This window comes from Pipistrellus hanaki (genome assembly GCF_964339955.1).
Source record: "Pipistrellus hanaki genome assembly, chromosome: 12".
Lineage (NCBI taxonomy): Eukaryota > Metazoa > Chordata > Mammalia > Chiroptera > Vespertilionidae > Pipistrellus > Pipistrellus hanaki.
The window spans coordinates 54544707-54564625 of NC_140514.1; the positions used below are offsets into that span (position 1 = coordinate 54544707).

The window sequence follows — 19919 nt, forward strand, 5'->3', positions numbered from 1 at the left end:
GAGAGTCGACCTGTGAACTGAAAGGTCCCAGGTTTGATCCAGTCAATGGCATGTACTTTGGTTGCAGGCACATTCCCAGTGGGGGGGTGGGGGGCTGCAGGAGGCAGCTGATTGATGTCTCTCTCTCATCGATGTTTCTGACTCTCTATCCCTCTCCATAAAAAAATCAATAAAAATATATTACAAATAAATAAATAAAATAATAAAATATTTTTTTAAAAAGTTTCATTGTGTCTAATATGGTGTTTTGAGAAAAACAGGTACTCAATAATAGCTACTTTTTACAATCTCCTACTATATGCCAAACACTATTTTATATGTCTGCAAATTTATTAGAAGTCTTTTTACAGATAAGGAAACAGAGGCCAAAAGAGTTGAGTAATTTGCCTAGGAGTACACTGAGTGGCCAGATTATTATGATCTCTGAACGCATAATAATATGGCCACTCAGTGTATGACCTATATAATAAAAGGCTAATATGCAAATTGTCCCCTCGACCAGGAGTTCAGCCAGCAGGCAGGCCAGCCAACCACCCATGTCCCCTCCCGCTGCCAGGCTGGCCAGACCCCACCCATACACCAATTCATGCACCGGGTCTCTAAAATACACACACACACACACACACACACACACACTCTCAGTGGCCAGATTATTATGTGTTCAAAGATCATAATGATCTGGCCACTCAGTGTATATTAATAGGTAAGAAAGGCAGGGCTGAGATTTAAGTCCAAATTCGTCTGAGTCCTTTTAAATTGATAGAGGAAATGAGCAGAAGATGAGGAGTTCCAACAGCTTGTAATTCCTGGCACATATCAATCTAGTACAACGGTCTTCAAACTTGACTATGTATCAGAACCACTCCGGAGGCTTGTTAAAACACAGACTGCTGGACCACAGCTGTTTTTCCTCGCACAGGCCTGGGATGTGGCCTGCTGATTTGTATCTCTAACAAGGCCCCAGGTGATGCTGAGGCTGCTAGTCTGGGATGACACTGAGAACCACGGGTTTGGCAGGTTTTTCCTGATTTTGCCAGCTAAAGAGTCTGTCTCCACCTGCCAAATGCCCAGGTCTAATTCCCAAAAAAAAGGGGATGGGGGTTCCCCGAGCTAGGCAGAACATCATAAGGCCCCTTGGTGATAGTTACTTCAGAGTTGACCAGAACTCTCTTATTCCCAAGGCACATCGGTGTTGGAGAAGAGGGGATGAAAGGGTGACAGTGGCTCAACTCCAGGTGTCTTCCAACAACAACTTACCAACCTGTCTAGTGAGAGTCCTTCTTTTAGCACTACACACACAAACACACACTGCAGCCTCATCGTCCTTTCCTGGGATCTAACTGGCTTCCAGTGCCCATTAGGCACAGGGAGGTTCAGGTGTAGTGGCCCTACGAACTTACACAACTATTGAGGGAGCCCCTTAGTACAAGAATACAAGATTATAAATACACAACTAAGTGCACGCCTCTGGAGGGGTCCTCACGTTTAAACTTCATTAGCTTCATGGGAAATCAGTCTCCCATCAAACATGTCTGCATATGTCTAACTCTAATTATACGCAGAGCCAGGTAATTTCCCATGGGGATCATGAGCCTGGGGCTGAGCAGAGGACATGGTTTATTTCTGCGTAAGAGAACCTGAATATCTCATGGCTGGAGGTTCGTCTGCCCTGGACATGGAGAAGGGCTGCTGACTCCTTGTGTAGCACATTAGCAGGTGAGCTGGGGCCCAGCCCAGGCCCTTAGTTATCTTAAGCGCCTTGGCAGTTTTCTTGTCTCTGTTGCCTTAGGTCAGTGGTTGATAAACTCATTAGTCAACAGAGCCAAATATCAACAGTGCAATGATTGAAATTTCTTTTGAGAGCCAAATTTTTTAAACTTAAACTTTTTCAGTGTATATTAATAGGTAAGTAACTTAAACTTAACATAGTAAGTATTTTGTGGAAGAGCCACACTCAAGGGGCCAAAGAGCTGCCGCATGTGGCTCCCGAGCCGCAGTTTGCTGACCACGGCTTAGGTTATACAAATACAAAAAAGCCAACTTAAGAGATAATGATTATTCCTATTTCACTACATCAAGAACAAAAAGATTACTCAATTTTAACACTAATATTCAGAAAAGTAAAATTGCTTTTCAAAGTCATTAGGGTAAAGCCACTAAAATGAATTAATTTTTAAATAAAATAAATTTAAGGGCTTGCCTGGAGTAGCAGTTGGAGGACCTTTTGCCTTTCTGAGATCTTATTTTCCTATGTAATTTGTTCTAAGCTGTATTAAGGGTGGATTTAGCCTTAAAACTACAGAGATTCACTCAACAAATACTTCTAAGCTCTGGAGTTGAGGGACTTACTAAATAGTCACAAGTTAGGAGTTTGGGAAAGTTACTAGGATGAGTAAAAAGAAACTCCCTTAAGGAGCTTAAGTTTGGAGACAAGAGCCACGTGCACCAAGAACCCCAACCTGAGGGCATCTAAGAGACACAAATGAAGGCAACTCCAGGGGATGGCATTTGATTTAATCCTATCTAATAAAGATGGAATATGCAAATTGGCCATCACAAAGATGGCAGTGCCCAGTCCCCTCAGCCCCGCCAGAGTCCCCAGTCCTCGCAGGAGGGGGATTTGCAGGGGAGAATGGGCGGCGGCAGGCACATGGTGCGGCTGGACCCGCCCTCAGCCCCCCAGCCGCCCAGCGCCGGCCTGAGGCACCGGCAAGCCTTGGATGGTGGCTGCTCAGCTGACACCCGAGGTACAGGCAAGCCTCAAATGTCACTGCCCAACTGTCTAGGGCCACCTGAGGCTCAGGTAACCAGAGACTTGCGCTGCTGGCAGTGGCAGCTGCAGAGGTGTGATGGAGGTGTTGTCTCTCACCCCTGAGGGCTCCCACACTGTGGGGGGGGACAGGCTGGGCTGAGGGACCCCCCTCTCCAGTGCATGAATTTTCATGCACCGAGCCTATATGATATAGTCCTATATAATAAAAGAGTAATATGCAAATTGACCATCACTCCGCTATACCCACAAAGCCATGTCCACCAGCCAATCAGGAGCTAGTATGCAAATTAACCTAACCAAAATGGCTGCAGCCATGGAGAGAGCCGGAGGCGTGGGTTTCCCTGGCAATGGAGAAAGCCAAGCTTTCCACCTGACCTGGCCTGCCCAGGCCTCCGCTCAAGGCTACAAAGTTTCAATTATAGAAGATAAATAAATCCCAACAAAAATGGCGGCAGCCATGGAGCTGGAGAGAGCAGGAGGCTTGAGTTGCCCCTGGTGTTGGAGGAAGACAAGCTTCTGCAGCCCTGGTCTGCTTTGGCCTCCACTCAAGGCTATAGTTTTAATCGTAGAAGATAAACCAGGGCCTCTGCTTGGGTCGCGGGGGGGCGTGGCTGGCCTGCAAACCACCACAGGCCCCTCACCCAGGCCACCCCATGCCCAAGGGAACCCCCACCCTGATCTGGGACACCCTTCAGGGCAAACCAGCTGGCCCCCACCCATGCACCAGGCCTCTATCCTATCTAATAAAATAATATGCAAATTGACCATCACTCCAACACACAAGATAGCTGTCCCATGTGGTCAAAGATGATTGCCCCCATGTGGACACAAGATGGCCACCACAAAATGGCCAGCAGGGGAGGGCTGTTGGGAGGAAATAGGCATGCAAGGGAGGCCAGTTGGAGGGGGCGATCAAGCCTGTAGGGGAGGGCAGTTAGAGGCAATCAGGCTGGCAAGGAGCAGTTAGGCATCAATCAGGCTGGCAGGGAAGTGGTTAGGGCAGTGTTTCCCAACCTTCTCTCATGATGAGAATCACCTGGTGGAGTTGTTAAAACACAGATTCCTGAATCCCAACTAAGAAGTGCTAAACTAGAATTTTTGGGAACATATAGGTAAAATTGTATACTTAACTAGTGCTCTAAGACAGATTTTATATACAGAGCACTAAGTTAGGTATGCAATTTTACCTATATGTTCTCAAAAATTCTAGTTTAGCACTTCTTAGTTGGGATTCAGGAATCTGTGTTTTAACAACTCCACCAGGTGATTCTCATCATGAGAGAAGGTTGGGAAACACTGGGTTAGGGTGTGATCAGGCTGGCAGGCAGAAGCAGTTAGGGGCAATCAGGAAGGCAGGCAAGCAGTTGGAAGCCAACAGTCCTGGATTGTGTGTGAGAGGGATGTCCGACTGCCCGTTTAGGCCCTATCCTACCTGGATTGGGCCTAAATGGGCAGTCGGACATCCCTTGAGAGGTCCCACATTGGAGAGGGTGCAGGCTGGACTGAGGGACATACACCCTCATGCACAATTTTCGGGCACCGGGCTTCTAGTTTATAATAAAAGTGTAATATGCTGAACCTTCCTGATGAAGCCAGGGCTGTGAGGGCCGAGGCCCTTGCACTCATTTCATGCATGGGGCCTCTAGTATGTTAATAAAACGGCTGGATGCTTTTCTGAAGACCAATCTGCCCTCTCCCTCCAGGGTCACTGCTGCTTTACACACACACACACACACACACACACACACACACAGCAAAGCGGGCACAATCCAAGGGCAGGAAGTTTCCAGTAAGCGCTCCGGACACCCTGTCCAGAAGAAACAAAGATGAGCAGCGCAGGTCCCGTCCTCCTGGGAGCGCCACCAGGCATCCCCAGGCGGCGGTGCGGGCGGGGTAGTCGCTGCGGGGATTTCCCAGGCCGGCCTTGGTGGGTCCGCAGGCGCTCACTACTCCGCTCACTACTCGGGAGGCTCCGCACTGCAGCGTCCGGCTGCTGCCCTCCCGGAGCCCCGCCCCGCCCCGCCCCGCCCCCTCCCACGGCGGCTGCGCCGCCAGGCCGGCGTCTCCACGTGATCGACGTCACAGCCTCCCCGAAGCGTGCGTCGCCATCATAAGTCCTGGCGGCCGCGCCGGGCCGCCTCTCTCCTCCTCCCTGCGGGCAGCGAACGGGTCGGGGCTGTGCTGTCCCCGCTCCGCTGGCCGCTGAGCCGTGGGCCTGCGAGAGCCTGACGAGCAGATCGGGCCCTCGGCCTCCGGGCGACAGTCGACCGGCGGCTCCCCCTTCCCCTCCCCCCGGAGACGACGCGGCGGGCGGTGCCCAGGCCGCGCCCCGCCCCTCGCAGGCCTGCGCCGCAGCCGTGGCCGTACCCGTCTCCAGTATGGCCGCCCGCCGCGCCTGACCCGCCGCTTCTCCGCCTCGCCTCCTCGCCTGCGATGTGGAGGCCGCGGCCGTGACTGACACGCTCGCCCCCACGCACACACGGGCCCGGACCCACGCCCGGAGCTGAGGCCCTGGGCCCTGAGCCGCCCTCGTCCCCGGCGCCGCTGCCCGAGCCCGGAACACGGCGCCCGCGCCGCCGCCGCCGCCGCCGCCGCCGCCGCCTCGCCGAGAAGGGCCGCGCCACACACGGAGCGCGGCGGCCCCCGGCCGGCAGGGATGGGGAAGCGGGCCGCAGGAGCCGCCGCCGCCTCCGCGGCCGCCGGGGCCGGGGTGGAGCCCGCGGCCGGCCGCGGCGGGGGCCCGAGGAGCGCGGCCGCCGGCCTGCTGGGCGCGCTGCACCTGGTGATGAGCCTCGTCGTGGCCGCGGCGCGAGCCGAGAAGGAAGGTGGGTGTCACCGGCCGCGTCCGGCCGCGCGCCGGCACCCGCCCTCGCGGAGGCCGCTGTCGGGCTGCCGCCGGGAGGCAGGGCCGCGGCGCGGGGCTCCCTCGGTGCGGCCGAAGTTGCGGGGCCGAGCCCGGCCCCGAGCGGCGAGTTTGCTTCCGGAGACCGGCCCGCCGCGTTGGCCGCACGGAGTCGCTCTGTCCGTGATTCCTTCCCCCGTCCTCCTGTCACTGCCGTTTCCGAACTTCCCGGCTTCTCGGGTGTTCTTGCCACTTGTCCCACTGCGGGGTGGGGGTGGGGGGTGCTTATTTTTAGACTTGATTGCTGTTCATAGGCAAATTTTAGGACACTTTTTTCCTTGGTTGTGGTTTTAATAACGGCATGCAGACAGAGTTCCCTTTAAAATGTAGTAAAAATAGCAAGACTGGTGGGAAGCCTTCGGAACACAGCTTACAATATTTTCCTTTGAGTTTGTTCAAACAGTTCTAGGATGGGAATCTGGCTTCTTCAGTTTCCCCTCCAGGATCGCTTTGCAGTATTGGCAGACGTTTAGCTGAACAGTTCTCTCTCTATGAGACGATTCTACTTAGCGTCCCAGAAAGCTATGGAAAGTGTTTACGTTTTTTATTCTAAGATAGTGATTGGGTGTCATTGTCTTCAATATGAAAGTTTCTGGTTTGCAGATCTTCATAATTTGCAATCAAAAGGGCTGGCCTCTGTTTTAAAAACTCTCATTAGTGTTGCATGATTACAAACAGGCACTTGCACAGGGATAAAAGTTATTTTGTCACCTAGAAGACCAGATCTGCAGTTTGTCAATACTACCTGTTTTTGAGCCTAGGGAAATGAGTCACAGAGTCTTCCTGAAGAAAGTACTGAAAGTGAGTGGTTTTTACAAAAAGCTCAGCAGAACTTGTTAGCTTAGCTTTTGTTTCACACTGAACTGCCATGGCAAGAAAATTTAATGTCCCACGTTATGACCAAAGTTACTTGCTTTTTATTGTTATTGAAAGCACCAGCAAATTAAGGTTAAAGTGCAAATGTGCTTCCGTTTACTGTTTCTTTATTATCGTTCAAAACATTACATTTCCTCACCTCACTCTCTAAGCAAACTTAGCCTGGATTAACATAGGTGGAAAGTATTCAAAAACTTGGCATCTATAGAAAGGATTAATGGACACATGCACGTTTGTTTCCAGGATAACATATTGAAGCTTTAAGACCAGTCAGGCCTGGAGTGGTGGTAGTTCGTCATTGGTTACCAAACTGTCCTGAGTAGATTGTTCTTGTGTGTCCATGGTGCCCAGCACAGTCTGGCGGCAGTTAGTGTCCAGTAAACCTAAAATAGTACAATAATGTAATGGGCTTCTCTCCTTGAGTTTAAAGTTGTCCTTGGCAGGCATGTGTCCTTGCTTTTCTGTACCTTTGCTTACCGTGCACAGTGCCAGGCACACAGTAGGCATTTAATATTTGAGTGTATGACCTTTCTTCATGGGCCATTAGCACAGGGAAATAAAAGAATGATTCAGTCTAGTTAAAACGTTAAGTTTGTATTATCCTACTGCTTATTTTTCCAAGAGCCACATTATTCATTAATTCTTTGTATATACATAAGGAAACAAATCCCTGGTTTGAGAAATATCAGCCTAAATTATATTTGCTAATTTCCCATTTGTATAGTTGATAAATTTTAGTCCACCTCTCTGATCCCCATAAATGGGGCCAGGTGAGGAGAATGCCTGCCAGGATGTAAAGTATGAAAAGAAGTCATTGAATCAGCCCATGGTCCTGCAGAGTCAGACATCTTGTGGCCATGTTGTGTCTATGTGAACCATTGAATGTACAAGTGAGCTGTTTAATATAGTGATGGTAATTATACTTCCATAGAACACAGGTCTCTGCCCATCATGAATGGGTCTGGTTCATATCAAATATTCCTGAACGTAGTTCCAAAAATGGCTTTTGCTTTCAACCTCCTCTGGATCAAATTCTAGTGTTTTTGTTTAAGAAGGAGAAATGAGATGGATTTTCTCACATGATTGTGATACTGTGCGTTTGACATCTGACAGGGCACAAACGCAGCATTTGCCCAAAAAGGATGCTGTTGATTTTTTCCAGCGAATCTGGGCAGATTTCTGAAAGTCACTGAGTTCTCTTTGTCCATTGACACCGTAGGGATTTTTGTGCTTGTTTTAGTAATGTAAACTAGTTTTCTTTTTCAAAGTTAAGATTTACCTGTAATTGTAATGATGGTTCTCTGGATATTTTGTAAATTTGTATAATTTTTCCCCATTGCAGTGTAATTTCACCAAAAAAGTCTTAAAAGCAAAATAAAATTCATTGTCTCCTGAAGAAAACCAGCAGAAATAGCTAAATTACCTACTGCAGATTTTCATACTTGGATTAGATGTTGTTAATTTTCTAAAGTCAGTGAGCCTTTCCTTGTCTTATCATCCTATATGTTTTAACATAACTATATTTTAACATTCATCTTTACTGACCTATGAGCCTGTATTATGAATAGTCTAGAGAAAAGGGACTTTGAGAATGTTTTAGTTGTACTGTACAGTTTGTAAGGACTTTGCAAAAGTTGCCAGAAGTAGAAGTTACTATAATTACTACAAATAACTCGTTTTTCTGGATGTGTCAAGATTTTTCTTGAAGCTAAGACTTAGCTATTGAGAATTGTGAAAGCAGGTGTGTGTACATGTGTTTATAGTGAAAATACATTAAAAATATATCTGTGTATATACTAAATGTATAATTTTAGTAGTATTTTGATTTACCAATCAGCCCATTATGACCAGCAAATGGGATCTTTTTTTAAAAAAGCATCACGTGGGGGGGTATGCGGGGGGGGGGGGGGGGGGGCCACCAGTGATTCTCTCTCATCATTGTTGTTTCTGTATCTATCTCCGTCCATCTCTGAAGTCAATTAAAAAAATACACACACACACACACACACACACACACACACATATAAAAGCATTATGTCATATATACTCTTGTGTGTTTTTTTTTCTGGGTTAGCAAAGAACTCTTTCTGATAAAAAAAAGCCACCAGTGCATGCTAGTCTTGTAACTCTTGCCAAAGTTTGGCTTGCTTGTTTTATGGTAAAAACTAGTGGCCCAGTGCATGAAATTCATGCACATTAAAAGGAAATTAATTAGGAGAAATATTTTAATATTGCTGTTTTCCTTTTCTCTATAATAAAAGTGTCAGAGATGAAAGAAAATGTATATAAAATCTCCCTCATATCAGAGTCTGGGGCACGCCGCAGGATCTAGAGTCAAGTCCCTGCTCACCACCTGCACATATCCAGGAGAATCAGACCTGGCCTGTCCCAACCCCATTGGGTGAGACCCAGACCTGGCTGGCCCTACCCTTGTAAAGCCCCTCTGGGCAGGAGGTGCAGCCTCAAGCCCCCCAGCCTGGCCCTGGGTGGGGGGCACAGCCTCACATCCCCCATCAAGCCCTGCCTGGCGGATGGGGTGGGGGTTGGGGGGGGGGGCACAGCTTGAGGTGGCCTAGCCCTGGGGTGGGGAGTGTGGCCCAAGGTCCTCCATTAAGCCTCACCGGGCAAGGGGCGTGGCCTGAGGCCCCCCCATCACTCCCCACAAGGCAGGGGCCATGGCCTGAGGTCTCCTGGCCCGGTGCTGGAAGGGGAGTGGGGAGGAAGAGGGAAGGGCAGCGGCATGACCTGAGGAATCTCGGGCTGGATCTGGGGTCCCCTGTCAAGTCCAGGCCCACCCCCACCCCCACCCTCTGCCCGGGCTTCTTTTAATTTATTACAATAAAATGGTCATTTTATATGTCTAGTAAATATAAATTTGGATAAAATTCCAAAAATTACTGTTTTAGTAGATGGTAATTTAATTTCAATTTTGTTTTAATCTGTATATGTGACAGATGTGTAGGAGGATATAAAAATGTTTTACCAACAAAGCATGCAAGCAAAGTGCTTAGGAATAAAGGCCAAAAGGAGTTAAAAACATAATTTGATTAGGTAATTTGTTTTAGGAAGTAGAATTGATTAGGTGTAGTATTTATTTTTTTAAAAAAACTATTGTTGAAAGTATTACAGATGTCCTCCATTTACCTCCATTATCCCGTCACCCCACTCCTGCATCCAGATTTGGTGCCACCTTGGCCTTCACCACCCCATTGTCTGTCCATAGGTAATGCCATGCATATAAAATCTTCGGTTAATCGCCTCCTGCTCCCTTGCCCTTCCCTTCCCTCTGAGATTCATCAGTCTGTTCCATATTTCATGCCTCTGATTGTATTTTTTTCATCAGTATATTTTTTTCATTAGATTTTTTTTTGTTCTTTTATTTTGATTTTAGATTCAATTGTTGATAGAAATGTATTTATTGCCATTTTATTGTTCATATTTTTCTTCTTCCTCTTCTTAAAGAATACCCTTCAGCATTTCCATCTGATACAGGTTTGGTGGTGATGAACTCCTTTAGCTTTTTCTTGTCTGTGAAGCTCTTTATCTGACCTTCAATTCTAAATGATAGCTTTGCTGGGTAGAGTAATCTTGGTTGTAGGTCCTTGCTGTTCATCACTTTGAATATTTCTTGCTACTCCCGTCTGGCCTGCAAAGTTTTTGTTGCAAAATAAGCTGACAGTCAGAAGGGTGCTCCCTTGTAGGTAATGAACTTTTTTTCTCTTGCTACTTTTAATATTCTCTCTCTGTCTTTTGCTCTTGGCATTTTAATTATGATGTGTCTTGGTGTGGTCCTCTTTGGATTCCTCTTGTTTGGGACTCTCTGCACTTCCTGCACTTGTGAGTCTATTTCTTTCACCAGGTGAGGGAAGTTTCCTGTCATTATTTCTTCAAATAGGTTTTCAATATCTTGCACTCTACTCCTTTTGGCATCACCTTAATGCAAATGTTGGTATGCTTGAAGCTGTCCCAGAGGCTCCTTACACTATCTAAATATTTTTGGATTTTTTTTTTTTATTTTTGTTTTTCTGATAGGGTGCTTTTTGCTACCTCATATTCAAATCTTTGATTTGATTCTCAGAATCCTCTACTATACTGTTGAATGCATGTAAATTATTCTTTATTTCAGTTAATGTATGCTTAATTTCTGACTGCTCCTTTTTCATGTCTTTGACATTGCCACTAAGTCCTTTGAATCTCTCTCTGAGTCCCTTGAAGCTTTCATTAAGATCCTTGAGCAACCTTGTAACCATTGTTTTGAACTCTGTATTCAAAATTCAGTTTGCTTCCATTTCTTTCATTTGTGACATGTTTCTGTGTCTGCATTTTGGCTGCTCCCCTGTGTTTATTTCTGTGTATTAGGTAAAGCTGCTATATCTCATGGAATTGGTAAAGTGGTCTTGTGTAGGAGGTGTCCTTTAGGGCCTTATGGCTCAGCTCCCCAATCACCTGAACTGGGAACTCTAGGTGCATCCCTGTGTGGTCTAAGTGCCCAGTCTTGTTGTAGTTGAGTGTTGATTGCTATTGGCATCACTGGAAGGAATTGAACACCATGTCAGTTGACTGAGGACTAGCTGTGTCTGCAAATGGAAGAACTTCTGTGCAGGAGACTCCCCTATGGTGCAGGACTTTCTTCCGTGCGGCTTTGGTGCTCACTCAGTCTGACCCTTGAGTGTGTTGCTAGTGGATGTGTAGAGTTGTAATCTGGAATGGTTGTAATTTGGCTCTGGGTACACTGGCTCTAGGGCCTCCCAGGAGGTGCAGAGTTAGCCACTGCCTGGGGCCACCTTTGCATTGGACTAGGACAGTGGTTGGCAAACCACGGCTTGCAAGCCACATGTGGCTCTTTGGTCCCTTGAGTGTGGCTCATAACCACTTCTTCAAAATAGACTCGCCCAGGCTGAAAACCAACTTATGCTCACGGGTCACGAAGTTTCAATCCCACTGTACATGTGTGCCCACACATGGTATTTTGTGGAAGAGCCACACTCAAGGGGCTAAAGAGCCACATGTGGCTTGCGAGCCACGGTTTGCCGATCACTGGGGTAGGAAGTGCCCAGGCAAGGCCCAGCTGTGAAGTAAGGCACGCTGCTGGTGCTAGTGCTGGGTCTTGGTCCTCTTATTGATAGGTATGGGGCCACGGTCCGCCAACTGTGGCTAGCAAGTCACGTGCGGCTCCTTGGCCCCTTGTGTATGGCTCTTGCACAAAATACCATGGCCTGGGCAAGTCTATTTTGAAGAAGTGGCATTACAAGTTTAAGTTTAAAAACTTTGGCTTTCAAAAGAAATGTCAATCGTTGTACTGTTGACATTTGGCTCTGTTGACTAATGAGTTTGCTGATCACTGGTATCGGTGGGGCATGCTAACAGCTGTTGCTTGTTTAGGAATTTTAGAAGCTTGATCAGGACAAACCATATGGAAAAGCTGCTGCAAACACCTTGGGTGGGGCTGCAAATTGCAAAGGGGAGTTTCTCAGGGAATCACCAGGGCAGAGCAAAAAGAGTCAGCCAAGCTTATGGGAACTCAGATATGGCTTCTAGTCAGCTTTGCAATGGGGGAGATCCTAGGACAGGAACAACGACTCCCACCCCTAAATCTGGGAGAAAGCCACCCCTAAATTCCTGCTTCAATGCCAATCAGTTCCTCCTTGAATGTCCCAGGTTCCTTTCAAGCCACCAACCCCCAGCATCGGAGTCCAGAGGGACTGAGTCTGAGTAAGTCTTTTGCTCGCCCTTTAAAAGGAACTGCCTGGGTCTCCAGCAGCTTCTGTGTCAATCAGTCATGATCCCAGCTTGTTTTTACAGCCAGGAGTGGTGGGGACTCCTCTTCCCAGCACTGGAGCTCTGTGCTTAGGGATCTGGTGTGGATCTGGGACCCCTTGCTTCTCATGGGAGGCCTCTGCAGCCACACCTCTCTATCCCTGTTATAAAAACACCACACATGGGTGTCTGACGAGCCTGCTCTGTGCCTCCACCTCTCCTTGGCTTCCGCCTCCAGTCTCATTGTGCTTTCTTTACTTCTCTAGTTGTAGGACTTCCATTCAGCTAGATTTCAGGTGGTTCTGAATGATGGTAGTTGTGTATTTTGAAAATTTTGATGTGGTTGTGGGAGGTGGCAAGTACCTGCATTTACTTACACCGCCATCTTGGTTCTTCAGACATACCCTGTTTCCCCGAAAATAAGACAGTGTCTTATATTAATTTTTGCTCCCAAAGATGCGCTAGGTCTTATTTTCAGGGGATGTCTTATTTTTCCGTGAAGAAGAATACGGTACACATTTATTGTTAAATGAAAATAAAGGAAATTTATTACTTGTATACGGTACGGTAGTACGGTAGTTGTCAACACAAACCAGACAAACTGAATCCTACAGTATCAAGAATTTACTCATTTATTCAATGACAATCATGTCATCATCTGGAACATCATCATAACAATCCAATTCCTGAATTTCCTGGTGAATTTCTTGTGACTCCATTTCTTTCAGAACCAGTGGACCAAATCTCTCATGTTTAGCCTAGGGGGGGCTTATTTTCGGGGGATGCCTTATAGTTCACTCAGAAGGAAACCTGTAAGTAGGTCTTATTTTCGGAGGATGTCTTATTTTTGGGGAAACACGGTATTTACTTCTAATCAAATTATTACTTTATATAAATGTAAAAATAATTTAAAAGGTGATTTTTCTTAACAAATGTGTTTAAATCCTTTGTATAGGGGTGTAGAATGGCTACTCTAATCTAGGGCCTACTAAGTAGAATTAATATTGTTTAAAGCTGTTCATTGCTACCAGAAGCCTTGGAATCTTGTCGTTGGAAGTGTCCTCTCTTCCTCTTGTTGATGACTATTTCCCATTGCAGGACTCAGATACCTTTGGGGGGTGGGTTAGATATAAAATCATCTAATTTATTATCATCTAGAGTAGTAATAGCCAAACTACTCTTCTGGAAAATTAAATTATTGCTGGTGCTTGATATTTTAGAAATTCTTATTCATCTGCGTGTGGCTTGAGCTTTCTGATCGTCTTTTTGAGACTGCCAAGAGGCCTGTTTTCCATGGCTAAATTTTCTCTTGCTATTGGATGTAGGCAGCATCAGGCATTGTTGATAGCTGCTTGTTGGAACTTTTCTGCCTTGGTTTCTGTGACTTTGTAGTTCTTGGTTATTATCCTGTTGTCAGTCACTGTCCTCTAGCTGCCCTGAGGATGTCTTCCTTCGTGTGGATGTCTAGGCACCAACACATTGCGCATGTCCAGAGCAGAATTATCTTGTGCCACCTCCAGTTTCCCGATTTTTATTAATGCCATGGTTATTCTATCTGCCACATTGATCTCATTTTGGACTCCTTACCAGGCAGCAGCAATGCCTATTAATTCTCTTGGTGAGCTCTTTCTGCTCCCAGCTTGGGCACTGCAATGGGCTCTCATCTCCCAACTTTCTCCATTTCTCTTCAGCCCTGCAATCCCCTCTGAATTTGCATCTTCTTTGTTACTCATCTGTCATTCATTTCTAATTTAATTGTGTAGTGCCTTATTTAGCTACTTAAATTATCTTATTAGTATCATTCTTTGCCCAGATTGGAATTTCTGTAGGGCAGAACCTCTGTTAACATCTACAGTTTATGCATAGCAGACATTTGGTTTGAATGAAGGTTGACCTAAAATGACTTTCTCCCCTTCTCGAATCCAAGACCTCAATTGAGGATCAAGAGAACATGTAAAACTCTGAGCTTAAGATGTAGATGTTACAGTAGAATCTGCTATAATTGGACGTAAACACCTTTTTCTTACCTAAAAGAGTAGTAAACAGCTACTTGAATCATTACTTTGTAACTTTGGATTTTAAGATTTCAGATTCTCATAAAACTCCAATTTGTAGAAAATGAATCAGGCACAAAGAAATGAAGAGGCACACCTCAGAAATATTGCAGTTGGGTTCCAGACCACAATGAAGCGATCTTCCTTCCTTCCTTCCTTGCTTCCTTTCTTCCTTCCTTCCTTCCTTCCTTCCTTCCTTCCTTCCTTCCTTCCTTCCTTCCTTCCTTCCTTCCTTTCAATTTCTTTCTTTCTTTCAATTTCTTTCTTAATTTCTTTCTTTCTTTTTGCTGGTAGAGGGTTTTTGCCTTCACCAAAACATCTGTGAATAAAATGAGGTGTGCCTGTATTCCCAAGGCAACAGATCTGGTAAGTAGTTGAGCCAGATTTCATTCCAGGCCATCTGGTCACAAGCTAAGCTATCTAATCCTGTATGAGTATTTAAGGTAGTAGTTGATTTTGTTGTGTTATATTCCAGCTGGAGAGAGCAGACCTGGCAGTTAGGGCAAAACCAGCATATGCTGTCAACATTCATATTACTTCCTGTCAACTTTTTAACTATTATGATGATCACAGGCCATACTTGGCCATGCACATTCTTAAAAGGAAACCAAGGGACCCCATGAACAGATAAACCAGAGAATGTACTTGATATTGATGATTTAGGTACCTGGTAATTGCTTACATTACATTAGGCTATATTGCATTTTGTGAATACTTCTAATTCTAGGTTGATGAGGCAAGTTTGTCTAGAAATGTAGAATATTCTCTGAATCTGGCCATGGATTGAAAGGAATTGGAGATGTTTCTGAAAGCCGGCATTGACATCAGCTTCTCAGAATCTCTGGTGGACTTCCATGAGAGGTTCAGGAGCTCTAGAAGTTCATTTTCTGTTGCTTTGTCCTTCATGAGGGCATTTTTGGATTAAGTCAGTGATTTTCAACCAGTGTGCCGCAACACACTGGTATGCTGCAAGAACTTTTAAAACGTGCAATACTGACTGCGTAATCAGGAGCACTGACCTCTTTTCTTTCAGATAGTCAGATTTTTAAAAAAGAGGATAATATGTGAATGAATCAAATTTATACTTATATGTTTGTCAGAGCAACAAAAATGTATTTTTTGGTGTGCTGAAGAATTTCAGTAATTAGTTTATGTATCATGAGATGAAAAAGATTGAAAAGTGCTGGATTAAGTAGTAATTATTTTAATCTGTACTAGTAGATGAGTTTTTCTTTCATTCCTGTTGATTGCTTTGGAAAGATTTTTAGAAAGCCGTAACTCTTTGATTTATATTGTATATATCACTTAGGACAAAGGTCTGAAAAATGCCTAAGGTCTAAGAGGATCTTTTACATGGTCTGTCATGATACAGGGTCAAATCTACTATATTTATTTGGTGATTTCTATATACTCTTAAAAATATAGAAATTTTTATATATTTTTATATATTGTACATAAACTTACAATTTTAACCATTTTTAATTGTACAGTTTCATAGTGTTAAGTACACTCAGATGGTTGTGCTACAGGTCCCAAGAACTTTTTTATTTTGCATAACTTAAACTTTGTACCCATTAAACAGTAACTCCCCATTTCTCTTTCCCTCACCTAGCCCCTGGAAACTTCCATTCTACTTTTTGTTTTTATGAATTTCACTACTTTAGATACCCATATAAGTGGAATCGTGTAGGATTTTCTTTTTTTGGTTTATTTCACTTTGTGTAATGTCTTCAAGATTTATCATGTTACAGCATGTGACAGGATTTTCCTCTTTCTAAAGGCTGCTCTTGAATGTATATAGCACTTTTGCATTTTGTTTGTACATTTATCACTGGACATTTGGGTTGTTTTCACTTCTTGGCTATTGTGAGTAATACTGCTATGAATATGAGTGTGCAAATGTCTCTTTGAGATCCCCCCTTAATTCTTTTAATTCTTTAATTATATAGTGGGATTGCTGGATCAGATGGTAGTTCTGTTTTTATGTTTTTGAGCAACTGCCATACCATTTTCCATAGTAGCTGTACCACTAACAATGCAAAAGGTTCAGTTTACAGTTTCTCTGTGTACAAAGGTTCTATTTCTTCACATCTTTGCCAACACTTATATTACTTTTTATAGTGCTTTTAAAACAGTTTTTATAGTGGCCATCCTGATGAATGTGAGGTGCTAGCCTATTGTGGTTTTTGATTTACAGTTCTGTAATAATTAGTGATACCAAGCATCACTGCTTATGTCTTACTGTTTTTATTAATAAAATTGGGTTATTTTATTGTTGAGTTGTAGGAGTTCTTTATATATTTTATTTTATTTTTTAAATATATTTTATTGATTTTTTACAGAGAGGAAGGGAGAGATATAGAGAGCTAAAAACGTTGATGAGAGAGAAACATCGATCAGCTGCCTCTTGGACACCCCCTACCGGGGATGTGCCCACAACCAACGTACATGCCCTTGACCGGAATCGAACCTGGGACCTTTCAGTCCGCACACCGACGCTCTACCGCTGAGCCAAACCGGTTTCGGCTCTTTATATATTTTAGATATCAGATATCTAAAGGTATATGCAAGGTATATGCCCACAACCAAGGTATATGCCCTTGACCGGAATCGAACCTGGGACCCTTCAGTCCACAGGCCAACGCTCTATCCATTGAGCCAAACCGCTTTCTGTGAAACCCTTGTTTTTGAAGATCATGTGATCATTAAAAAAAAAAACTTTATTCAGATTATTACAATTGTTCCTCTCCCCCCTCTATATCTCCCCTCCACCTGGTTCTCACCCCATCCCCTACTCTTACCTCCCCCAACTGTCCTCATCCATAGGTGTACGATTTTTGCCCAGTCTCTACCTGCACCCCCCACACCTCCTTCCCCCAAGAATTGTCAGTCCACTTCCTTTCTATGCCCCTGATTCTATTATATTCACCAGTTTATTCTGTTCATCAGGTTTTTTACTTTATTTTTTTAAAAACTATATTTTATTGATTTTTTACAGAGAGAAAGAGAGAGGGATAGAGAGTTAGAAACATTGATGAGCTGCCTCCTGCACACCCCCTACTGGGGATGTGCCCACAACCAAGGTACATGCCCTTGACCAGAATTGAACCTGGGACCTTTCAGTCCGCAGGCCAATGCTCTGTCCACTTAGCCAAACCGGCCTCAGCTATTCACTTGATTTTTAGATTCACTTGTTGATAGATATGTATTTGTTGTTCATAATTTTTATCTTTACCTTTTTCTTCTTCTTCCTCTTCTTAAAGAATACCCTTCAGCATTTCCATCTGATACTGGTTTGGTGGTGATGAACTCCTTTAGCTTTTTCTTGTCTGTGAAGCTCTTTATCCAACCTTCAATTCTAAATAATAGCTTTGCTGGATAGAGTAATGTTGGTTGTAGGTTCTTGCTATTTATCACTTTGAATATTTCTTGCCACTCCCTTTTGGCCTGCATAGTTTCTGTTGAGAAAACTGTTTTTCTCTTGCTACTTTTAATATTCTCTCCTTGTCTTTTGCCCTTGGCATTTTAATGATGATATGTCTTGGTGTGGTCTTCTTTGGATTCCTCTTGTTTGGGGTTCTGTGCACTTCCTGGACTTGTAAGTCTATTTTTTTTTTTTCCCCACCAGGTGGGTAAAGTTTTCTGTCATTATTTCTTCAAAAAGGTTTTTAATCTCTTGCTCTCTCTTCTTCTGGCACCCCCATAATTTGGATGTTGGTATACTTGAAGTTGTCCCAGAGGCTTCTTGCACTGTCTTCATATTTTTGGATTTTTTTTTTTTTTTCGTTTTGCTTTTCGGGCTGGGGGTTTTCTGCTTCTTCATATTTCAAACCTTTGACTTGATTCTTGTGATCCTCTAATCTGCTGTTGGATCTCTGTATATTATTCTTTATTTCAGTCAGTGTATGCTTAATTTCTAATTGTTCCTTTTTCATATCCTTGAGGGTCTAACTAAATTTCTTAGAGATTTCTAGAAGATTCTTGAGTAACTTTATAACCATGGTTTTGAACTCTATATCCAGTAGTTTGCTTTCCTCCATTTCTTTCATTTGTGACCTGTTTCTTTGTCTCCACATTTTGGCTGCTTCCCTGTATTGATAGAGTGGCTTTGTGTGCTAGGTGTCCTATAGGGCCCAGTGGCTCAGCTTCCCTAATTACCTGAAGTGGACACTCTTGGAGCACCCCTAAGTGGGCTGTGTGCACAGTCTTGTTGTAGTTAAGTCTTGATTGTTGTTGGTATCACTGGGAGGAATTGACCTCCAGGCCAATTGGCTGTGAGGATCAGCTGGTCTATGCTGGGAGAATTTCTGTGCTGGAGACATCCTTATGGGGCAGGACTTGCTTCATTAGGGCTTTGGTGCTCACTGAGTCTGCCTCCTGAGTGTGTCTCTTATGGTTGTGAAGAGTTGTAATCTGGATGATCTCACTCTGACCACTGGGTACACTAGCTCTTGGATCTCCAAGGAGGTGCAAAGTCAGCTACTGCCTGAGGCCACCCAGGAGGAGCTATGGAGAGATCTTCAGATTCCTCCTCTTTGTTTGAGGGCTGGAGGTGCCCAGATGAGGTCCAGCTGTGAAGCAGTGCAAGCTGCTGTGGAGCCTTGGGCCTTCTTTTGGAATCCCTGGGGCTCTCTGACCCACTGCAGTTTGTTAGTTAATTTTAGATTGCAAAATGCCAGTCCATTCATACGCAGAAGCCTCTGAGCACAGCTTGGGTAAGGTTGTAAATTGGGTGGAGCAGGGTGTTAGGGAATCACCAGGATGCAACAAACAGCAATGGCTAATGTCAACCCTACCCCAAAGAGGTCCCCGGGTCTCTATGTCCCACAGCACCATGCAGGGACAATGATCGCTGCAAGCACCCGTTTGGGCATGATGCCAGATAGTCCAGTTTCTCCCCGTATGAGTCTGTGTCCCAGAGTCTTGCCCAGAACTGGAGTTCAGAGCAGTCGGGAGCTTATATCTCCTGATTGAAAAAGACAACAGCGTACTCAGTTGCTAGCCCCTTTTGCAAGTGCCCCCGTACCTCCACACTTCACTTCCGCACCTCCGCACCTCCTACAGGACTCAGGGCACTTTTCTCTTTCCTTCTAGTTGTAGAATTTCCACTCGGTCAGCCTTCCTGTGGTTCTGGATGATATTTGTTTTGTCTTTTAGTTGTAATATGGTTGTGTGCTGCAGCAAGTTCAGGTGTTTACCTATGCTGCCATCTTGGTTGTTCCATGTGACCATTTATATGACAGTTACTTCTGGGCTCTATTCTGTCTCATTGATCTATTTGTCTCTCTTTATGACAGTGCCACATATTTTTATTACTGTAGCTTTGTGATATGCTTTGAAATCAGGATGTGTGAGACCTCAAACTTTGTTCTCTTTCAAGATTGTATACACACACACACACACACACACACACACACACACACACCGTGTTTCCCCAAAAATAAGACATCCTCCGAAAATAGACCTACTTACAGGTTTCCTTCTGAGTGAAATATAAGGCATCCCCCGAAAATAAGCCCCCCCTAGGCTAAACATGAGAGATGTGGTCCACTGATTC

The 19919-nt window shown here is 44.7% G+C and overlaps 1 protein-coding gene across 2 annotated transcripts in view; it reads left to right on the forward strand.

Moving 5' to 3' along the window:
* Window positions 1–4877: 4877 nt before the first annotated feature.
* Window positions 4878–19919, forward strand: part of TMEM131 (transmembrane protein 131) — a 161187-nt gene continuing 146145 nt past the window's right edge. The window contains exon 1 of one of the 2 annotated variants that reach the window (XM_084900319.1): window positions 4878–5598. In XM_084900319.1, coding sequence (XP_084756445.1) covers window positions 5430–5598 — 169 coding nt within the window. In that variant the 5' untranslated portion in view covers window positions 4878–5429. The remainder of the gene's footprint in view (window positions 5599–19919) is intronic. The other variant, XM_084900318.1, reaches the window with a different exon arrangement.